The following is a 16,805-nucleotide window of genomic DNA, read 5'->3' on the forward strand; positions in this document are numbered from 1 at the left end:
TGCTGATCTTACGCTGCTGGCCCACTCAGCTCGCTGCCAGCCTGGGGTTCTGTTCACCTAGTTCGGCAGCGGGCTGAGCGGGGCCTGTGGGACCCCGGCTGGCAAGGGGCCAGCAGCCGGGACGCGAGACCGGGAGTGCAGGAGGGAATGTGTGCGTGTTTGCGGGGTGAGTGTGTGTGTGTGCAGGAGCTCCCGTTTGGTGCTCAGGGTGGGGATGTGGGGGGTGCAAGAGTCAGGGTGTGGGGGGACTGGGTATGTGTGGGGGGTGCAGGAGTCAGAACAGGGGCTGGAGGTGTGTGAGGGTATGCAGGGGTCAGGGCAGAGGGCTGTGTGGGGGGAGTTCAGGGGTCAGGGCAGAGGGCTGTGTGGGGGGAGTTCAGGGGTCAGGGCAGAGGGCTGGGAATGTGTGTGTGGGGGGGGTGCAGCAGTCAGGGCAGGGATCCCAGACTGGGGGTACAGGTGGGAACGGGTGTGTGTGTATGCAGGAGTTCCCGTTTGGTGCTCAGGGTGGGGGTGGGGATATGGGGGGGGGTGCAAGAGTCAGGGCATGGGTGTAGCGGGGCTGGGTATCTGTGGGGGGTGCAGGAGTCAGAATGGGGGCTGGAGATGTGTGAGGGGGTGCAGGGGTCAGGGCAGAAGGCTGTGTGTGGGGGGGTTCAGGGGTCAGGACAGAGGGTTGGGGTGCTTGGCTCGTGGGGATGCTCACGGCAGGGGGCTGGAGGGGATATGTCCCGTCCCCACCTCTTCTCTGCCTCCTCCCTGGAGCAGCAAGCATGCTGCGGCTTGGCTCTGCTCCCCCTCCCCCTCGCAAGGGCGATCAGCTAATCGGCGGCAGGGAGAGGGAGGGGCAGGAAAGCACCACACTGGGGGAAGAAGTGGGGGAGGGGGGAGCTTGGCTGCCAGCATGACCAAGCTTCTGCCTCCCGCCCCCGCAGGAGAAAGTGGTGGGCAGGGGGGCTGAGTGGGGCCAGGACCCCGGCAGGCAGAAGTGTGCCATCAAAAATCGGCTCGCGTGCTGTCTTTGGCACGCGTGCCGCAGGTTGCCAACCCCTGGCCTAAAGAATTTAGCCTAATGTTCCACTGGCCTACATCACTGTTACAGCATGTTAAAGCCCTTTTGGCCAGGCTCTTAAACCTGCAACTTGGTACTGCTTTCCTTCAAGCCTAGACAAACCTTTTTAAAGCAGTAGGTAGCCAAGTGAGTTAAATCACCTATTCCTTGTCAAAGGAGATGGCATGGCTTTGTCACTTGCCCTACTGTACTCCAATCATTTGTCCATGGCGCCAAGCCCCACTTAGTCAGGTGGGCTTGTTTGCTTAGGCTGAAAAGGGACTATTCTTCATTGTCCGATATCTGAAATTGGCTAATCTTGGACAATGAGGTTTGAATCCTGATACTTCTAATTACTGACTTTTTCCAGAAGAACAATGCACGTGCCCAACTGAGGTGGCCCATAAAAGTGTGTAATGTTGTTTACCAAGTCCAGTGACTCAGAAATGCTGATAGTGCGCAATCTGGAGATACAGCACTGTGTTCAAAACACATGATGCCTTCTTGTTAATGCAGACTAATCTCCTCTCACAATCCAGAGCTCAGGCTGAATGAGAAGATGTATGGTATGGGAAAGGGAAACGTCAAGGCAGATTCTCTTCCCATTCTGAGATTGCTTCCCAGTTCATGGTAATTAGGACCAAATTTCTTAAGGAAACTTCCACAGAGGTTTTGCTCTCCCCACTCCATTCATTCTCCACACCACAGTCCAAACCTCCCTGAAGAGGAGATGCTTCTCAGATCAAATGCTTGGCATTTATACCTAGGAGCCTGAGACTCGGCTCTTGGTGAATGGTAGCTTTCAATCAGAGGAAAGGGCAGAGGTGCCAGTCTAGTGCAAAGTCTGTAGGATCCTTTACAAGAGCCAGAAGGTGGTGCTAAGAAATTAATACACCAAAGCCCATCCTTGCAGCAAATTCAGCCTTCTGATGCAACCAGTCCCATCCCTTTGCTTGGCTTCTTAAAGAGCAGTTTAAACTAGAACGGCCCTTTTCCTGAAACATGAGGCCAGCTTCATGAGAAACAGTGGGCATAATTTATTTAAAGGGACATCATTCTGCAATGTTTTAGTCTCGATACAAAGGCACCCTGAGATCTGCACAAATATTTCAGTGAAAGTTCAGGCTACATAGTGCATTCTACACTACCAAGGACAATAGGCACCAAACTGAAGGCAGCTATTAAAATTTAGAATTAGTGATCGCCCTATTCCTCTATATAATATGATTTCAAGAACATCACGCTATGTGTCACTCTGAATCCTAGAGCGGCTATTGAATCAGTGTGAAGTGATAGAAACAGCTACAAACATGGTTAAAAGCTATTTTTGTTTAGAATATGACCAGGTGCAATCATTACAGGGATTTGTGGTCTGTAACTGCCTCATTTCTAAGTTCTCAGCCTTTTTTTTTTTTTTTTTACACATGACTTTACAAATTACAGCATGGGCTTTCAGCTACTAGTATTGAGTGAAGGTTCTATTACAAACCACATAGTGGAAGGATCCCTGGGCTTTCTGTCCTTAGCCTCCAAAAAGTGCCCAAATTACACACACAAATGCTTGTCTCATGAGAACAATGCTACGAGGTTGCAGTGGAAATTGCATTCACATGCTGCAGAGAGGTTTTTATTTAGTATCCTTTTGCTTTTTAATAGGTCAGCTCACTCACTATTTACACTCAACCTTTAGGATCACTTAACAAGCAAAAGGGGTGCACCTGTGGAAAGGGAAGTTACAAGCTGTGCAGAATCCAGAGATTTTGAGGAAGACAGAAGTTGTACCTTGCTACATAAGCCCCCTGCTGGCTGGCAACTCCATCTACATCCCTGCACACAGTCCTTTGTTTACACTAAAATGACCTCCTCCACCCAGATCAGCTGTAAGGGCTGGGCTAAAAATCACATTCCTCACAGACTGCTCCCTGGTGGCAAGGTATGCAGGGAAGGTAAGTGAGGCATACTTTCCATATAAACACTTTCAAGCTTTTATTGGTCATTGTGGAGTGCTGGTGCAGACATTGTTGGATGTGTGCAAACACCAGCAGTTCTAGACTCTGCCATTCAAAGGAAACACCCAACACTCTTGTATAGGGGAGGGAGGGAAGCTACTGCCTAAGAAAATGCTCCATTTGGGACTGAAAGTTTTGGTCAAATTTCATTTGATCATCAAAATACCACATGGCATCAGAAGTTGGATGGGACAAAGACCTGTCCTGACTATGTTTTACCAGGAGTGAAGTTCTTCTAGATCTCTCTGGAATGCAACTTTGGGGCAGAACTTGCTGAGAGGCAGGAAGGGGAGTTAATCTTAAAGTTCCTGTATTGTATTAGGTGTGCATGTACTTGAACTCTGTGCCCCGCCCCCCCCATTCTCCCCCCCCACAAATCACAGCATTAAGTGCTGCTGCTCCTCATTGAGAGAACCATAGAGTTAGCAGCAGCCGAAGAGGCACCCACAGAACCATCCACAACACTAGAAGTTTGTACGTACAAGAACTAAATGTGACACTTGGAGGAGACCGCACATGGTATGCAGTCTAGTGCTCGCATGTCTAGATCTCAAGTACATTTGTAGGAAGTCCTACGGAAAGAAGGCACGATGGCCTTCCCAGCTAGAAAAGTAGCTTACAGCTGTGGGTAGTGAAATGCAAAAACAGTGAGAGATTAAGTTGAAGAGGCAGAAATTCAGAGGAGAAGGCCTTAGATAATTGCTAGATGTACTGGTCCAGTCAGTGAGCCTTTAGAGAGCAACTGGTTCTTGAAAAGAAGTCAGAGGGATATTTTCCAGAGCCCCTCTAGGCCAGAGAACTGAGCAGCCTAAGTTAACTCTCTACTCCTGAGGGAAATCTTTTTTGCTGTTGTCTGTATTGTTGACATACTTGTTGACAGGTATTTTGAAATAAATTACCAAAATAATTGAAACTGGAATGATAATATTGTGTTATTTTGACAAATAAAATATGCAGAATTTTAAAATATTGTGCGTAAAATTCCCCCAGCATTAACATTCTAAGCCTTCATCTCCCGTGTTTTAAGGACAGATATCAGATCTGAACCAGCCCTTCTCGTTTAAGGCCTGGGTCAAGTACATAAACTGAAGAGGCTCATTTTCTGGAACTGGCACAGACTAGGGAAAGCTGATCTCATGAGTTTGCTGTCATTTGAGGCTTCCCAAATCAGCTTTCAGCCAAAATCCTGAACTCCAATCTAAACCTAATCCAGATCCTGTGCAAAGACTGCCCCACATGATCCATACTAGTAACCATGCCGCTTCAGCACACCTACAGTGTGCTACCTAGTATAGTGGAGCACAGTTTGTATTCCACTGCAATAGCATAAGTCAGCCCCTTGGAGAAAGTCATCCTGCTCCTGCCCGGAGCGGTTAAAAACAGCCCTGGGGAGGGCTGTGGCTGGGGAAAGGCTGATTGGGGAAGCAGCCTCAGCTGTGGCCACACCCCAATAGGGCCCAGCTGGCCCTTACAAGAGGGCAGTGGGCCAGGAGCAGACAGTCTCTCTCTAGCTTGCTGAGAGAGGAGGGCCTGGCTGCCTGGGAGCTGAGAAAGATTACCTAAAGTGGAGCAGGGCTGGGGGATGGCTAGAGGAGCTGGGAGAGCTCCAGCCTGGAAACCCCCCAGGCTGCAGGCCTTGTTAAAGGCCGGAAAGGGTACTGGGATTGCAGAGGGGTAGCCCAAGGGTAGGCAGAGGCAGCAGGTCCAAACTCCCCTGGCCGGTGATGAGTGGCATTTACACTGCAGTCTGCCCCAGTGAACGGGGGCTAGATCGAGACTGGCAGTAGCTATAGTCTGAGGCGAGGTGGGGACAGAGGATGGGGGTTCCCCGGGGAGGGGAAACCTAGATCTGTGGGGCTACTGCCAGGAGGCAGCACCCTGGCCTGAAAGGGGCACTGGGGTCCAGGAGGGACTCGGGCCCAGTGGCAAGCAGGACACTGGCCTGCAGAGGGCACTCTGGAGGCTGGAAATCTTAATTCCCTGGATGACCAGCAGGAGGCGCCGCACTGGTGAGTCCCGCCCTGTGACACTCCCATTTGTGCATATGCTGATCAGAAGGGCAGAGCCAGGACATTGGAAGGGAAACACAAGATGCTGGATGGTGCTGTTGGGCATTAACTTGCTTCCCATTAGTCTGGAGAACTTTGATGGTGAGCAGGCCCAGTCCAGCGTAGCACTCCTGGTAGTGCTTACCTGAGCACCTCTGGAGTAGGATCTGAAAATGGTGCAGAACCTCCCCTGGCCAGATGTGTCCCTGAAACAGAAAATCCAACAAATTGAGAAGAGTTAGACAGACAAGTCTGGAGAACCCCCTACTGACACTGCTGACGGGAGACTGAAGTACGAACCAATCCATCAGTGAGTCACACCTGATCTCTCTGTACGTGCATAGTACCTGGCTGCTCAGCAAGATACTTTTACATGATTTTGGAAAGTTTTTCCTCCCCAGTAGGTGACCACCTTTAGGATATACCAGGAAGTCCCCTGCTGCAGTCATCATCCTTCCTGTGGAGCAGTTCTCTATTTGCACCTTCTCAGCACTACTCCAGGATTAGGGTTGGTGATTTGTCACAGCATTTTTTTATCAAAAATTACAAAGCAGTCATGGTAAATTTAGTAAAAATCATGGATTTGGGGATTTTTAATAGACAATGCTGTGATTGATAAGGAGGGGTCGCAGCAAGGGGGCTGAAGAGCAAGCCCATCCTGCACTCACCCTGCAGGCGGCTCCCCACTCTGAGCATGGTGACGTGGCACACAGGGTCACAGCATCACTCAGGTTTGGCCTGGCTGCCCCCTCGTCATGATGATGGGCCAAACATGAGCGGTGCTGTGATCCTGCACACCAGGTCACCATACACAGAGTGAAGAGCCAGGCCCAGCCCTGTGGGACAGGAGCAATCGCTGCAGGGTGAGTCACAGAGACAAAGACAAGTCATGGACAAAACAGGAAAATCAGCGTATCCACAACAAACCTGCAGCCCTCTCCATGACGAACCAAGAGACAAAGCGAGTCACTATTCAAAAGAGCAAGGCATCTTCTCTTTAATTTGGCTCAGCTCTGAGTGAGACTGGGCTAGGAATCCCTTCTCTGGCAATGGTGCAGACTTAGCCTACCTTTTTTTTTTTTTTTTTTTTTTTTTTAAAGTTTAAATAAAAATAAGGGCCAATGAGAGAGTCCTTCTTGAGCTCATCAGTTCAGAAGCCCTTACTAAAGGGAAGGTGTATCAGTGACCCTTTCTGGCTGTAGGAGAGACCTTTACACCCAATCCTCCTTGGCCACTATGTGTGCAGATACTTAACAGCACACCATCCTTGGGAACAGCACGTAGCAGTACAGCATGTTCTGCCGCACACAGGCACGACAGGGTGCATTACAGACACTAAACACCTCAACTCTATTTGTCATTCTTTTAAGTTAATGTCAAGTTTTAAATAAACACAGAATTTCAATGAGCATTTGTGGACATCTGGGAGATTATGCTGGAGCACAGTACAGTGATCTAAGCAGTGTCTACTGAAGTGCAATCCGAGGTCAGGCTAACCAGACAGTGCACTGTTGTGTCCATTCGATACTGATCTAGGAGGTGCACGTCAACAAGCAATGCGAATTCTGATCACCCTGGATCAAGTTTCCGAGAGACTCAATTTCAGACTCTCATCAGCTGCATGATAGTGTCAGATGTGCTTTAAGTTTCAACACCGCACTGCACTCAGATTAAGCTTTGAAATGTCACATTATGGAACCTGGGCATCACTGTGAGCTCAATGTAGACCTCTGCTTAATGGGCAGCTATGGTCAAAACAAAAACAAAATATTCGATTGCATAAGGAGTAGGATGGTGATTAATTCTGAGACTATTATAATGCCATTATATAAATCAAAAGGTGTGGCCTCATCTAGATAGTGCGTACAGTACTGCTCATTGCATCTACAAAAAGATATTTCAGGATTAGAGGGGTTCACAGATGGACAACCAAAAAGACAAAAGGTCTAGGAAAATTCTCCTCTGAAGAATTACTGAAATGACTAGGACTGCTACCTTTTAAAGAAGAGGTGTAAGAGGGGACACGGTAGATAGGGATTGCTATCTATATAAGCAGCAAAGGAAGACTGGGAACTTCTGTTCTCCCTGTCACATAACAACAACGGGACAGTCAATCAAACGAAAAGGGGAATTCAAAGCCAGTAGAAGGAAACATCTTTTCACACATGTAATTGAACTACAGAACTCAGTGCAACAGGACGTGGAGTCCAAGAACTTAACAGGATTCAAATATCCAGTGTTTTCATAATGGTACACGGTTTGTGGAAGGGGTATTAAAACCTCATACTTCAGGGCTTAAGTCAATCTCTATTAGATCAGGGTGAGACCTATATGGGGGGCAGATTCCCCTCACCTTCCTGCCTCAGGTCTTACACGTTCCTCTGAAGCACCTGGTGCACACCCCGATGCAAGATACTAGACAAGATGGACCACAAGTCTGATCCAGTCTTGCAATTCCTACCTTCCCACCGAGGACACTTCATGCAAATATCACACTCCATTCTCATTGTTCTCTGCTACAGAGTCATGTTATTGCAGTAAGCCTTGATCCCAAGAAATTGAATGCAGTCTATGCCCTTTTAGTTTTGGGGTCTGTTCCCTGTTCATCATAGGGCTCCCCCTCAGTCCAACTCTTAAACTAAAGGATGGAAGCCAGGACCCAACAAAATCCAGGGCCAGCTCTCTGGAAACAGACGTGGAGCCCCACAACCAGGTTTCTTTCCTTCTTTCCCTCATGTAGTTCTTTCTCTGTGTGATTTGGGAAACCAGGCATTGTATCTGAAAGGATTTTTTTTTTTTTTTTTTTTTAGTGCAGGAAGGTTGTGTGGGAATTGAGTGACATGCTGGAGGAGGAGCAAATAGGACCACACCGGGAATAGAGGATGGTGGTCTTGTTGCTGGGACTGGGTGTGCAGATGGTGTAGGCTGACTATAGTTTTACAGTGTGGGAATCCAGCCAACAAAAAATTTTGGTTATGTATCCCAAATTTTCATGGGCCACACACCGAAAAGAGGATCTGTATTAATGCTGCAATGTGAGTTACTATGATGAAGAGGGGCATTAATTGCACCAAAGCAGTTTACGTAAACTGTGCCTGGAGATTAGGTATGTCATCTTTATATTGCACTGAAATCTCATGAACTAAGGGTGCAAAGCTTTCAACAGGACCACAGCAAAGTACTACATTATATCGGCAACATTTCAGCTCTCTCTTTGGGTGTGCTACTTACTAAACAGGAAACGGTCTGGTCATCACCAGGTTATTCTAATGAAATGAACGAACGAGGAGTCCGGCGGCCCTTGAAGAATTCCACGTGGATTTCAACAATTTCCACCCCACCATCAACCTCAGCTTGGACCAGTCCACACAAGAGATCCACTTCCTGGACACTACAGTGCAAATAAGTGATAGTTGCATAAACACCACCCTATACCGGAAACCTACTGACTGCTATACTTACCTACATGCCTCCAGCTTCCATCCAGGACACATCACATGATCCATTGTCTACAGCCAAGCCCTAAGATACAACTGAATTTGCTTCAGTCCCTCAGACAGAGACAAACACCTACAAGATCTTTATCAAGCATTCTTACAACTACAATACTCACCCGGAGAAGTGAGGAAACAGATTGACAGAGCGAGACGGGTACCTAGAAGTCACCTACTGGCCATCACTTACAGCCCTCAGCTAAAACCTCTCCAGCACATCAAGGATCTACAATCTATCTTGGAAAACAGTCCCTCACTCTCACAGACCTTGGGAGGCAGGCCAGTCCTCGCTTACAGACAGCCCCCCAACCTGAAGCAAATACTCACCAGCAACTACACACACACACACACACACACACACCACAGAAACGCTAACCCAGGAACCAATCCCTGTAACAAACCCTGTTGCCTACTCTGTCCCCATATCTACTCTAGCGACACCATCAGAGGACCCAACCACATGAGCCACACCATCATGTGCAGCTCATTCACCTGCACATCTACTAAATGTGATATATGCCATCATGTGCCAGCAATGCCCCTCTGCCATGTACATTGGCCAAACCAGACAGTCTCTACATAAAAGAATAAATGGACTCAAATCAGACATCAGGAACGGTAACGTACAAAAGCCAGTAGGAGAACACTTCAATCTCCCTGGACATTCAATAACAGATTTAAAAGTAGCCATCCTTCAACCAAAAAAAACTTCAAAAACAGACTTCAAAAAGAAACTGCAGAGCTACAATTCATTTGCAAATTTAACACCATTAATTTGGGCTTGACTAGGAACTGGGAGTGGCTGGCTCGCTACAAAAGCCATTTTCCCTCTCTTGGTATTGACACCTCCTCCTCAGTTATTGGGAGTGGACCACATCCACCCTGACTGAATTGGCCTGGTCAACACTGGTTCTCCAGTTGTAAGGTAACTCCCTTCTCTTCATGTGTTAGTATATTTATGCCTGCATTTGTAATTTTCACTCCATGCATCTGAAGAAGTGGAGTGTTTTACCCACAAAAGCTTATGTCCAAATAAATCTGTTAGTCTTTAAGGTGCCACCAGACTCCTTGTTGTTTTTGTGGATATAGACTAACACGGCTACCCCTCTGATTCTAATGAAAAGCATTACAAGTGAATTGAAGCATGCTTTCAAAAGCTATCTATATTCTCTCTCCAGTCACACAGAGACTTCACCATGTTCGGAGACACTGGGCTTGCTGCCAAGATAGCTTAGAAACGTAAACTCACCAGAGTTCCAACTTGACCCTTCTGCCATCCAGCAAGATAGTGGTGGTCTTGTAGTCAATTCCTGCAAAGAAACCAACAAAAGCTGAACAAACACTGAGCGGGTCTTTAGAGACACAAACATGCAATCTACTTTCCCCAGCTGCTGACAGTTCTGCAAACCTTTGAACCATAGAAGATGCTGCTTCATCCCAATACACTATCAAGTACAGATGGAGTGCTTGGAAGTAGAAGAGTGATCACTCAAGTAGCTCCACTGGAAAGCACTTTCTTTGATGCAAGAATTACCCTTCCCCCAACCATGTTTAACCCTTTTCATCGTATCCAGGTGTGACGGGTTGAATCACAGAATCCCCCTTGGAAGCTGCCACCTGATGGGCCAAGACCTACTGCCCCTACTTTCCTGCAGTCAGCTTAGGACTTCAGTGCCCTGCCTGGTTTGAGCCAGACTCGCTAGCCTGCTGCAAACCCAGACCCAGGGTCTGAATTTCTTGCCCCAAAGCTGCAGACTTAACTGAAAGCAGCTTACAGAAGTGTTCTTGTCTTTAACACTCAGATGCCCAACTCTCAGTGGGGTCTAAACCCAAATAAATCCGTTTTACCCTGTATAAAGCTTATACAAGGTAAACTCATAAATTTTCGCCCTCTATAACACTAAAAGAACAGGAGTACTTGTGGCACCTTAGAGACTAACAAATTTATTAGAGCATAAGCTTTCGTGGACTACAGCCCAAATAAATTTGTTAGTCTCTAAGGTGCCACAAGTACTCCTGTTCTTTTTGCGGATACAGACTAACACGGCTGCTACTCTGAAACCTGTCTCTATAACACTGATAGAGAGAGATGCACAGCTGTTTGCCTCCCCAGGTATTAATACATACTCTGGGTTAATTAATAAGTAAAAAGTGATTTTATTAAATACAGAAAGTAGGATTTAAGTGGTTCCAAGTAGTAACAGACAGAACAAAGTGAATTACCAAGTAAAATAAAATAAAATAAAATAAATAAAACACAACACGCAAATCTACATCTAATACAGTAATATAACTGAATACAGGTTAAAAACTCACCCTTAGAGATGTTTCATTAAGTTTCTTTTCTCAGACTGGACACCTTCCTAGTCTGGGCACAATCCGTTACCGTGGTACAGTTCTTGGTACAGCTCAGATGGTAGCTAGGGGATTTCTCATGATGGCTGCCCCTTTGTTCTGTTCCACCCATATATATATATATAATCTTTTGCATAAGGTGGGAATCCTTTGTCCCTCTGGGTTCCCACCCCTCCTCACTGGAAAAGCACCAGGTTAAAGATGGATTCCAGTTCAGGTGACATGATCACGTCACTGTAAGACCCCCAAGCCTTCATTCCTCCCAGCCTGACTCACAGGAAGGCCTGCCTGCAAACAGAGCCATCCACAGTCAATTGTCCTGGTTGATGGGAGCCATCAAGATTCCAAACCACCATTAATTGCCCACACTTTGCATAATTACAATAGGACCTCAGTTATATTTCATATTTCTAGTTTCAGATACAAGAGAGATACATTTATACAAACAGGATGAACACACTCAGTAGATTATAAGCTTTGTAATGATACTTACAAGAGACCTTTTGCATGAAGCATATTCCAGTTACATTATATTCACTCATTAGCATATTTTTATAAAATCATATAGACTGCAACATCACACCAGGTCTTCCAGTCTTCAAGAAAAAACTGAAGATCCTGGTTACATGGAATTTATTGACTTGTAGCTCTACCCTGAACGGCAGTGCTGAGTATTAAGTTCAAGCTTTTACACTGATTAACTGGAGAGTTGGCAACTTTACATCAAAGGCGCTTTTAATTTATTTAGCCTGAGAACCAAGAATCTTCCTTTCAGTGAAAGATCACCACCTCCTGCAACTTCCACTAAGTGGAACTATGATCTAAAATTGATGCTGAGAGGTTCACCATGGAGACTGATTCCATGTTCAAAAAGATGAGACTGGAGCATGCAACAGAACTGAATATTCTTAGAGAACCTACTATAGCAAATGTACTTATAAGAAAAATGAGTTCTTATCTCACTAAAAAATAAGTCAGACTTAGTGACAAAGGCACTCTCTCAAATTTCACTGTATTAGAAGAACAGTTACCTCCTCCCTTATCACCTACATATATATATATATATATATACACACACACACACACACACACACACACACACACACACACACACACACACACACACAGCATTACATCAAAATCAGTTTGAGAACCATGCTCCAAACCACAAGGGGCAAGTCCAAAAACTCCCCCTGCTAAATCTGCTGAGAAGTCAGAAATGTATTGCAGCAGCTCACAGCTTCTTTGTTTCTGCAGAAAGGATGGTTGTAGGAGAGTCATATAATGTCTTGTAAATGTCAGAGGTAAATGTCAGGGACTGGTGGTGGCTGATGCAACTAGGAATTGTGTTTCTTTTTCATTTGCTTAACTGATGAAGTCTTAAAAGGATATCCATTTAAAAAGGAATCTCTTCTGTTCAAAGACACCTTACAATGGGGAGCTCAATTCAAAGTTATGCTTTCCCAGATTTGTGTGGAAGAGTGTTTTTCCAGGCTATTCATGCATTGCCCAGGTGGCAATACCATTTCACCTTGCCTGCTCCTTGTTTAAGTTTTAAGAACTCACCAGTAGGAGGTGTTCACAATACCTAGACTACAACACAAACATTGTTTAAACTCTTCAAAGTTTAGTCACTTGGAAGTGAAAGTTGTTAGTCTAAGATGAACCATGTGACTCGTATGCTATTTGGGTCAAGTAGGGCAATGAGCACTCTTCCTCTAGAGACGCTTGGAAAAGGATCAGTCTCAAGTAGGACAGTTTATAAATTTTGCTAAAAATCTGAACCAGAATTCTATTGAGCTGTAGGCTTAACAGCATAGAAATACCAAAAAAGTTCCTTACGTAGGCCATGTTAACAGTTAAGTCCCATTTATTTGAAGGTGTTTGAAAACTTCTGGATAAACAAGGATTTTTGTTAAAAATCAGGGAGCCAGTCTGCTTGCCGTCTGCCTCAGTTTCAGAGGAAGCTGGATCTCCTTCCAAAGAGGTTGGATGGAAAAGGCTACAACATTCCTAGTGAGCACACCCCCTTTTAAAACTAGCTAATATGCTGTTCATCACACCACAGGTATGTGGGGAACAGAGTGCACCCCACAAAGCCAGGTAGCTTCAGGTGTGCTTTTCAGTGCTCTGGATTTAGGGAGCCAGGAGTGTAGTGAAGTTTACATTCCCAGTGGCAGTGCCGTAAAGAGAGCTTAGGCTACAGTCCAACACTGTTTAACCAAGCGGAGTGCCATCTTCACAGACACAACCTACCATGTTAGGGCTCAACCTTTTCTTCCCCTCCAGCTAGATTTCTCAAGTCTGGAATTAAAAAACAGCCAACTGCCTAGTTACCAAGTACATTTCCTCTCTCCTGCAACAAAAGTCCTTGCCCAATAACCTATTAATAGCTACAAGTTTGGTTAATAAAGCAAATATCGCGCCCAGACATCCGATTTCTGCTGATGAAAAGTTAAAGTTGAGCTCTGATTGGGGGGCTATAAAAAACCATAAAGATAGTTATCTTGAATTCCAGCTATTTCCAGTACTTAATCACACAGTACGTACAGTTTATATTTTAGCTTCACCTGAAGACAAGCCACCGATCTGGATTTACTTCCATAAAGATCTCTAGAGTCCCAATCCACAAGCTACTTGAGGTCAGTCAGTCCAGTCCCTGCATTAATGCTGGTGAAAGCTTGCTCCCTCCCATAAAGGAAAGACACTGTAAGAAAACATCCAACCAAATATCCCTTAATGGAACATTGACCACCCCAGACACAGCATTGCTCTGAGGGGGTTCTGTTGGGGGACAGAACTAATTAAGAATACTGCCTTGTTTCAGCTGCAATGCCCCTGGAGGCTCTGCTTCATACAGAGGTGCCCTGCTGTTTTTCATGCGCCACAGCTCTCTGCATGAGGAAAGCACTCAGACGGAAAGCTCTCTGTGCCAGCGTTCAATTGAATTAATGGAACACTTGTAAAAGTGCTAAACCAAGCTGACTACAGGGAATAGCAGCATATTCTTATGGGCGCAAAGGCCATGTGCTTCCAAAATACCTTTGCCAGGGTGAAACTAATCACTTGGCTATTGTTTCTTTTAAAAGCTAGCAGTGCTTGATTGGCTCAGGGAGGGTGGAATAATGCAGGCTTGAATACAAACCGCAAAAATACAAGCCTATTAAAAGGAAGAAAAAAGGTATATGTAGTCTCCACTTTCATTAGCCGCCTACTCTGTACATGAGCAAAAATTCCTAGTGCATTCTGAACAGGCAGCAATTACCCTGTTGTGAATTTATGCTGGTTAGTCATAGCAGCAGTGCTTTCTGCAGTACTATGTAAAAACAGTCTGTGTACTTTAAAGAATCAAAACAGACTAAGAAGGTCTTTGGGCATGGGCACATCTACAATAAAAGCATTAAGCAGTGGGCAAACATCTCTATCAGCAGGTTACCTAGCAGCCTCTTGCACTCCTTCGTCAGACATGGGTGTGTTAGAAGCTTAGATCGAGGCAGAGGGTTAAAGCAGTAGCCCTTCACCTCAATGTTCAAATGACTGAGTTTGGGGGTTTCACTTTAGCCTGCATTCCCTCCCCCACCCCAGCAAGTCTCTTCAGACACTGCTAAGACACAGCTGGCAGTCCGGGCCTCACTCAAGCAGAGAATTGAAAGAATGGGCCATGATAGAGGTACATTGGCAAAGTCGTGTAGCAGAAGCTCAGAGCACCTGCTTCCACTAAGCCTGACTCTAGGCAAATGGCAGTCTCACTCATTAAAACAAGTAAAATAGAAAAAAAAAATGTGTAACAGGGATCTAGCTGGTGAACAATGTGACAGCACTCTCCTAAGACTGTACTAAAATAGAATCAGACCAGACATTAGACTGTTTCCTCTCTTTTTAGGTGATGGAGTCCCATTCCTGCCAACAGAGGAAGGGTCCCTAGAGTATTTCTAGTGCTTTGCTCAGTCTAATTTTAAATGTCTTATGCAATGGTGCACAGCAAGGAAAGTATCAAGTCTGCCTCCAACTCTGCACTTAAAGTTTCAGGCAGCTGCCCAATAATTGCTGTTTACAACAGTTTAGTTAACTCCTAAAGGCAGCCCATATATTTTTCTATGGTGCTTATTCCTTGGTATTTAAGTGCTGGAAAGGGAAATTGCATTTAGGGTTGTATACCAGCCACACCCATTGACCACTATCACAGCACCCCGCAAGTTTGAGAAGTCAGGAATTTGTATTAGACCAAGTTAAAATCAAGACACTTCTATATCTGCTAGACTTTTCTATTAGTATTTAGACATCAAATATATTTTAACTGGTAACTTGAGACTTGGTAAACTGAACCACCACTACAGCTTGCATAAATTCAAGTTCTCTTGCTGACCTTACCACTAATCATGACTGGCAGTCATGAAATTTCCTCATCCTGTATCAACACCATGCTAAACGTACCTGATCATTGTTAATGGGGGTGGGGAAATATATATTATATGCAATGGCAACATTTCAGAGGTGTCATTTGAAAAAACACGTACATATGCACAGAGCTGTACAGGTCTGGCCTATAGCACTCAATAAGGTTATTTTAAGAGCGTTAGCCTGTGAGATTGTGCATTTTATGTCCTTGTTGTAGGTAGGTCAGTCTGTTTGAGCAGTATGTTGCATATGCCTGCAGCTTCCTGCTGGACTGGTGGGAGGGTAATGCTCATACAACCGTACAGGAACACTGGCAGCCTCATCAAATCCATGGGTACCCTTTACTGCTCCTGGGAGTTACAGTCATGACAGGGACACCTGAAGTCTTATCTTGCAACACTGTTGGCACTGCCACAGCTAGGTGCAGGACCCACCCATCTGTACTTTATTATTTGTTTTTAGAGAGACCACAACCAGAGGCAGCAGACGGGGCATACAGCTGAATAACTGACAGAGTCCACATGTGAGCCATGGGGGAACTGCTAGACTGGTACTGACACAACCTTGTAGCAGTAATCTAAAGTCTCACTACTGCACAACAGAGCAGAACACTCCTTTAAGACTTTGGAATCTGCAGCCCTGTTCAATATGGAATGGAAAATCTGTCTTATGAAAGGAGACACAAAGAGCTTGGCTTGTTTAGCCTGCCCTAACCAAAAGAAGGCTGAGGGGAGATATGATTGCTCTCTATAAATATATCAGAGGGATAAATACCAGGGAGGGAGAGGAATTATTTAAGCTAAGTACCAATGTGGACACAAGAACAAATGGATATAAACTGACCATCAGGAAGTTTAGATTTTAAATTAAACAAAGGTTTCTAACCATCTGTAGAGTGAAGTTCTGGAATAGCCTTCCAAGGGGAGCAGTGGAGGCAAAAGCTATATCTGGCTTCAAGACTAAGCTTGATAAGTATATGGAGGGGGTATGATGGGACAACCTAATTTTGGCAATTAATTGATCTTTGACTATTAGTGGCAAATATGTCCAATGGCCTGTGATGGGATGTTAGATGGGGTGGGATCTGAGTTACTACAGAGAATTTTTTCCTGGGTGTCTGACTGGTGAGTCTTGCCCACATATTCAGGGTTTAGCTGATCGCCATATTTGGGGTCGGGAAGGAATTTTCCTCCAGGGCAGATTGGCAGAGGCCCTGGGAGGTTTTCGCCTTCCTCTGCAGCGTGGGGCACGGGTCACTTGCTGGAGGATTTTCTGTACCTTGAAGTCTTTAAACCATGATTTGAGGACTTCAATAGCTCAGACATAGGTTAGGGGTTTGTTACAGGAGTGGGTCTGTGGCCTGCGTTGTGCAGGAAGTCGGACTAGATGATCATAATGGTCCCTTCTGACCTTAAAGTCTACGATTCCATGAATACATTTACCGGTACAT

At 45.5% G+C, this 16,805-nt stretch overlaps 1 protein-coding gene across 2 annotated transcripts in view; it reads right to left on the reverse strand.

The window, feature by feature from the left end:
• RAB40C (RAB40C, member RAS oncogene family) overlaps positions 1-16,805 on the reverse strand; it is a 71,528-nt gene that overhangs the window by 18,590 nt on the left and 36,133 nt on the right. For both annotated transcript variants that reach the window (XM_054041683.1, XM_054041682.1), the window contains exons 3-4: positions 9,852-9,912; positions 5,254-5,314 (exon numbers count right to left, since the gene is read on the reverse strand). In XM_054041683.1, coding sequence (XP_053897658.1) covers positions 5,254-5,314; positions 9,852-9,912 — 122 coding nt within the window. The remainder of the gene's footprint in view (positions 1-5,253; positions 5,315-9,851; positions 9,913-16,805) is intronic.

This window comes from Malaclemys terrapin, chromosome 10, assembly GCF_027887155.1.
Source record: "Malaclemys terrapin pileata isolate rMalTer1 chromosome 10, rMalTer1.hap1, whole genome shotgun sequence".
Lineage (NCBI taxonomy): Eukaryota > Metazoa > Chordata > Testudines > Emydidae > Malaclemys > Malaclemys terrapin.